We start from the raw sequence: 6,957 nt of genomic DNA on the forward strand, positions 1-6,957 counted from the left end.
CTCCGACTCTATAAACTTGGATGGCTTGCTTGCTTGTTTAGCTTGCCCCCTCTTTGGATGTGTACAGTTGGAGCAAGCAAATGGCTAGCAAGGCCAAGGAACCACAATGAAGGGGACGACAGAAGTTCCACAAGAATATGATCATATATATATATAGTACATTCTTTTGCTTTTAGTGGAAAAGGCAAAAACATGTAATTAGAGGAGCTTTAATAATATATGTCCGATCAAGTTCCTATGTGGCTCTGAAAAATTTTGAGCTCGACTGTAATTACTTGAAAAATTTTGAAACTTTATTATAATTGTGATTTAAGTTCATGAACTATATGTGCAATTATACCAAATTGAGTAATTTATTTATGACGAAGACAAGGCCTAGGGCCTATATATATAGGCACATAGGGTGGCTGATTAAATATAGAATATGCGAACAAGTTCAGTCTAGTAATCGTTTTTTATATTTAATTAAAAGAATGTGTCAACGTACCGGTATACTCTTAACTTTGAAGAATGTCGTAAAAGACTTGAATGTTTGGAGTATCAAAATTCTTGAAATCAAAAGTTGGAGGTCCATGGTCTAAAATGTTGAATGTACGTGCTTAAAATCCAATTTAAGAATTGATTATCGAATTTGGGTAAATTTTAATTTTTTATATTTTGATTATAATATAAACCTGAATATCTAGTAACAATATGAAATTTTTAAATTAAAGAAAATCGATTTTCGATGCATTCTTACAATATCGCCCAACTGAATAATTTGTGATAATTTGAATTTATCTCTTGACAATGTGCCTCTAAAGAATAGGAAGTAAACTCTAAATCCTTATTAAATGAAACTTTTTCTACTCTCCCCGTCCACACATGACCCACTAAAGCCACACTTTTCATCCCACATCTCCACGTCCCCTTGCACTTGTCCTCATTAAAGAGACTGACAGTCCCCATTTAACATCAATTATAGCAATCTCGCCAACCATTTTATTACAAAATTTTAGACTAATCAATTGGCTACTAAACTTTAAACTATAAATAGTAAATCCTAGCTGAAAAATGCTTATCCTTGATGGTTGAATCACCGATCATGTCTGGTGGAGATTAAAATTATATTTTTAATATATTTGATTAAAATTACTAAAATATGTGATTGAAAATTTTTTGATCTCATAAAATGTGTAGTTAATATCCTTAATAAGGGCTTAATTTCTCATGACGTGCAATTTATAGCTCGTTTAATAGGACTTTTGATACAAATAAACCGTGTTGAATTTGTTTGAATAATTTTTTAAAACTATTTTGTATGACTAAAATCCAATATATCTTCAAAAGCTCTTCTACGAAAAATAGATACGAGACCAAACCGACCTCAAACTCGCCTGATGAAGCCCTTTATATACATATACTATGTCAAAGCTCAACACACTATACGGATATCTCTCTAAACTTTCAATTAAACAATCTCTTCAATGGAATTCTTGATTCTCTTCTTCCACTGCTTTCTCCTCACCACAGGTATATAAAAAGGAAATTTTAATGTCAGCATTCAAATAACTCATTTCAGAATTAGATTGAAAAACTTTTGCTAATGTACAGTGATCGTATAGTTTTATATATACTTACATGTTTGCAGGATATTTAGGTGTCCAAGGTTCATCTCCTCACCACCACCACTTCCATGAGCATAACCTCCACGAAAATCATCAACGATATAGCTTTCGACCCACAAAGCTATTTGTATTCGGGGACTCATATGCTGATACAGGGAATGTTAAAAAGTCTTTAGCAAATTCTTGGAAAGAACCTTATGGAAGTACTTTTCCCGGCAAGCCTGCCGGCCGTTTCTCCGATGGGCGTATTCTCACTGATTACCTAGGTACCCAGTTACACCCCACCTTCTGCCTTTTTCTATCTTTTGATTATTTTTAAGCATATGGATATATAATAATTATATGGTTTCATCATTGTGTGCACTTTATCTTTTGCTCTCTCTTTTTTGGGTTGCACACACGAGTCACCTTTATGTGTATGGTGGGCTGATGCAATAGTGCCTTAGTGCAATTTCTGCGTTGGTGCGTGGAAGAATTTACATTATTGAGCATGGACATGGCATTCTTGCTAATTTGTGTGTGCCATGTATGGGATATTGAAGCGGAGATGGGCTATCGTATCAAGAATGTCTTGTTGTGTATAATGACTAGCAATTCTAAGCTGTAAATATCAGTTCTTTGTGTTTCGAATCAATTTTATGCACACGTCCAACATTTCATCTTTACACATTACATGTCTACGTCCGATCATCAGGGCTGGAACCAGAATTAGATTTTAATCTTAGTGATGAAGTTGGGCTGTACACGAGTTTATATTTGGGATAAACATCTTTCGGGCAATGTTTCTTGAAGGACGTGTCCTTGGAGACCCCAACTTTTGTACGGATGGGGATTAAATCCCAGAAACTTAAACTGGAGTAACCTAATCTCCTTAAATACACAAGAGTATCTCATATCAAGTCGAGTGACTTTTGTTTGTACACCTACAACAATTATTCAGGTTGTTCAAGGCTAAAGAGTGGTCGGAAGTTCGAGTCCTACGTGTAAGGAAAGAAAATTGAGTTCTTAGCCCTTTCATTGTCCGGTACCACTTTCCCCAACTGCAAGTTTCCAAAATTCCTCTATTTTTCACATTCATTACTACACTTCTTTCACCAATGTAGATGTATAGGGCCTTAATTTGCACATCTATAATCTTTACTACAAGAATGATTTCTTAAACACCGGTGCTTAGCTTATATTAAGTATCAGTAACATAGCATTGTCGGGCAATTTCACTTATCCCAAGAATAAATTCACCAATCCAATCAATCAACTAGAATAATTAAATATACAAGTAGAAGATCAAAGTAAAAATAAGAAAATGCAATACCAAATTTTTACGTGAAAAAAACCCTCTAGTGTAGAGGAAAAAAAAACTACGGAACAACTCCTGCCAACATCCACTATAATAAAAATAGATAGATTAGAATATTCAAGTTTATGTCCCAAAACTTGAATTCTCCACGAATTGGAATACCACAATAATTAATCTCTAATACAATAAATAATCTCCCCACAAATCAACAATTTGATCAACTTTGTGAGAACTCACTTTAAATACTACACTTATGAAGTACCCAAAGTACAGCTCAGAGAAATCCCAATTTGTATAACTAAACCCGTGTGATACCACACCTCAAGAAGAAATTGAGCAGCCACTTTATTTAATCTATCAATTTCCAGCTTTTTCTTCTTTCCAAAATTTCCCCGCCGGCAGTCTCTCTCACAACAACCTTCGTTTTTCCGTTTTCCAATATATAAATTTGCAGCCACGGTAATATGTTTTCTCACCCTTTTATATATATAAAGATCAAGTTTGACCAATTGTAAACAATATAAAATTTGGGCCAATTAATTCTCATCATGGGCTTAGTGGACTGGACCATTATAACAAGCACATCATTTAATTAATGAATTATTAAATATATGAGACATACCAGTATCTTATTCACCAATTAAATGATATGTTATGTCATCAATGCTTAACATAAGCTAAGCACCGGTATTTAGGAGTTCATTTCCGATATTTACTATACATCTTATTCTTTAAAAAATTCATTTTTGGCTGGCTTATTATGAGCTAAATATCTAATCTTTGGTGCTCAAATAATGACACAAACAGCGACATTCTTGGGACTGAAGTCTCCAGTAGCCTACAAATGGAGGAATTTGCGAAAGCAAAAATGGAATTATGGGATGAACTTTGCCTATGGTGGGAGTGGTGTGTTCAATACTTTTGGAGATTTGTTACCAAACATAAGCACCCAAATTGATTTCTTTGAGAAACTCATCAATGATTCAGTCTACACCAAATGGGATTTACAATCTTCTGCAGTTCTTGTGAGTCTAGCAGGAAATGATTATGCTGCCTATTTAGCAAATGGTGGCTCTTTCCAGGTAATATTATTGTACTACAGAGTTATTTTTAGTCCCTGAAGGCAAACATTGATGAATTCTCTTTTCTGTAAACAAAATATCATGTATTTATTACGAATGTCTTCTTCCTGAAATTAAATGTTTAGTACACGTATTTATTACAAATAACAACCATATGAGACGATATTATGATGATTTATCTTCGAATATTGTCATCTATTAACATATTTATAATGACATTGTAAAGTACTGATTTTTATAATATTGGAACTCATAAATTTTTTTTAGGAATCATTTAGCTATTTTCCAGTTATGAAATTTTACTGTTCCCTCGAGGTTGATTTCAAATCTTATAGAATTTCTCACGATATTAGCTTTGGAATAATACTAGTAGATTAGAATAGAAATTTTCCCTTTCAATTTGTAGCTGCCTAAGACTTAATACTTGCATAATCCTGAGTGTACATGGTCTGTTATGCCAGATGTTTTACAGATTCTCACATGAGGTGTCATGGGACGCGCCTCTTTAAAAAAATAACCCCAAAAATCGACCCCCCAAATGTTTGAGTGTATTCTAGTAGAACCCTGTAGGAGGCGGTTCTGTACGTGAAGCATGACCCTTAATACTTATGGGGTAAAATTACAATTGTGGCTGAGATCTTGAAAATTTGTCTTGATTTAACATTTATCATTATGGTTTTCTTGAAACTCTCGTGTGTTTCTAGGGTTTGACGAGCTTCATGTCTAAGGTGATTGATCAACTCGCGGTGAACTTAAAAAGGGTCCATGGATTGGGAGCAAGAAAAATAGTTGTGACATCTTTGCAACCACTGGGGTGTCTTCCACGAAGCACACGAATGTTGTCATTCCAAAAATGCAATGAAACTGAAAATATAGCTGTGAATTATCACAATCTCCTATTGCAGCAGGCTGTGGTAAAGCTGAACAATGAAACAAGAAATTGTGCAATTTTCATTGTTGATCTCTACAGCTCTTTCACAAGTGTAATCCAGCACAAACGAGATTATTTAGGTTATCCTTGTTCTCCTCTACTTTCTTTGTATTACGCTCTTTGATTCACTAATAAAGTAATATTACATTAATATTTTGTTCAATCATTAACTATTAGAGTTTTTTTTTCCTTCCAACTAAATCATTTTTGAAGAAGTTCTTTTACCATTCATGACATCTTCTAATTGGTGCATCATGTTTCTTCTTTATTGTCAAGTATTTTCTTCCTTTTTGAATCTTCATTTATATTTGATCACTTTATTGAGCAGGAAATATGAAGTTCAAGACTCCATTGAAGCCATGTTGTATGGGCAAGAACGACGGCTATCTCTGTGGAAGTGTAGACGACAAAGGAGCTAAAATGTATACCGTGTGCAATGATCCAACATCTGCGTACTTCTGGGATAACGCACATCCCACACAGGCAGGATGGCATGCGGTATTTGCGACATTGAAATCTAGCTTTGATCACATTTTTAAATATTAGCCACTCTCTGAAATTTTATGAAAGTGTCTTTGCTAGTGGTTGTTTGGACTTCAAATATGTCCTCAAATCGTAGCATTCTTGTGTAGACTGTGCACAAAATAATAGTTAGGTTAATGGACACAAGTGTTCAACCTGCCGCTTTTAATAAATAGGGAAAGATTAGAAGAAATTTCTGATGATCGTAATTTTATTATGTTATCTGGAGAGGCAAATCGTCTTATTTTGTCATTGACGAACACGGGTTTTCCAACTCTATCATAAAAAGAGAGTAGCATGTAGCATTTGATATGCCATATAGTTAGGACGCAAAACTAAAAAATAAAAATAAAAATAATAATAATAAACTTCTAGAATGCGTTTCTGTTTCAACTGATGTGGGAAAAAGGACAAGGGGGAAATAAAAATTGAAATTGACCACTTATTTGAAATAGATAGTTTGCATTCAAATTTAAAGCTACTATGGCAAACAAGGCCCAACATGTCAGGCCATTTGACAATGGGCCTAAATTTCAGCTAAAGTCCAATAAGGCTCTTCGTATTTTCGAAATATATAATTTGTTACTCGGTATCATTATTTAATGAGCTCTGCTTGACAGCCAAGGCCGTGGCCGACCTGGCCAAATATCTTTATCCCTATTTAATTGACATGACATGATGACTAATAAATATTCCATACTCCGATTAAAGCTTTTGCACATGGTGCATTTCTTAGTTATAGCATTTTTCTTTTTCATTCTTAGTTTCATACTTTGGGAGTACTAAAAATTTTCTTTGATTCATCATATTTAAGACTTTTCCACCCTTTTCGTCGTCTGAATAGCATGGCGATTCATTTTCAAAAAATGCAAGTTTGGGGTTTGAATAGGAAATTTCGGTGGGGTCTTCGACCTACGTGTATTTTGGCAAAAAATAAGTCTTAACTTTTTATACATTTTTGGTCCTAAGTAGACAATTTCTGTCAACGTTAAAAGCAGTTCAGATATACGTAGTTAAATTAACTTTTATATAAAAATGTATAACGGAAACAAAATAGAAGAAATGGAGAAAATGTCAACACACATACTATACTACAAGTGACATAACCTTTGAAAAATTGTAATCCAACCTACAAATGCGAAGGCATCATTATAGTGCACTGTAATTGACATTCCATTTATGAAATGACGTCTTTTCATTTACTAGCACATGTATCGAGGTATTAAAAATTCGGGGAGTGCAGATCCCCCGCTACTTATTTATCCCCCAACAAGGACTTGGTTCGACAAAGTTGGAAGGTTGAGGACATTTTAGCAGAAAAAGTTTGGGGATTTGTTTGTGCAAATTTAATAGGTTGGGGACTTCCAATGGAATAACTTTCCCTTTTTCATAAATCATTTTACGGGATAGATCGAACCAAGCCAGCCATACTACGAATTTGTTTCATTGGAAGTGAAAAACAACCTTTGCTCATTTTGAGAGAAGAAAATAGATTTGAAGTAAGGAAATCACTAAACA

General features: G+C 34.2%; 1 protein-coding gene across 2 annotated transcripts; it reads left to right on the forward strand.

Moving 5' to 3' along the window:
• Positions 1-1,378: 1,378 nt before the first annotated feature.
• LOC111382873 (GDSL esterase/lipase At5g03610-like) lies at positions 1,379-5,632 on the forward strand. 2 transcript variants are annotated; one of them, XM_023006910.1, is made up of 5 exons: positions 1,379-1,512; positions 1,640-1,873; positions 3,712-3,986; positions 4,691-4,997; positions 5,246-5,632. In XM_023006910.1, exons 1-5 carry the CDS (start codon positions 1,467-1,469, stop codon positions 5,461-5,463), a joined length of 1,080 nt encoding a protein of 359 aa, XP_022862678.1. In that variant the 5' UTR covers positions 1,379-1,466; the 3' UTR covers positions 5,464-5,632. The 2 variants fall into 2 exon arrangements, with proteins under 2 accessions (XP_022862678.1, XP_022862677.1); XM_023006909.1 differs by having other exon boundaries at positions 1,381-1,512; positions 1,631-1,873.
• Positions 5,633-6,957: the final 1,325 nt, after the last annotated feature.

Source organism: Olea europaea, unplaced genomic scaffold (assembly GCF_002742605.1).
Source record: "Olea europaea var. sylvestris unplaced genomic scaffold, O_europaea_v1 scaffold2567, whole genome shotgun sequence".
NCBI lineage: Eukaryota > Viridiplantae > Streptophyta > Magnoliopsida > Lamiales > Oleaceae > Olea > Olea europaea.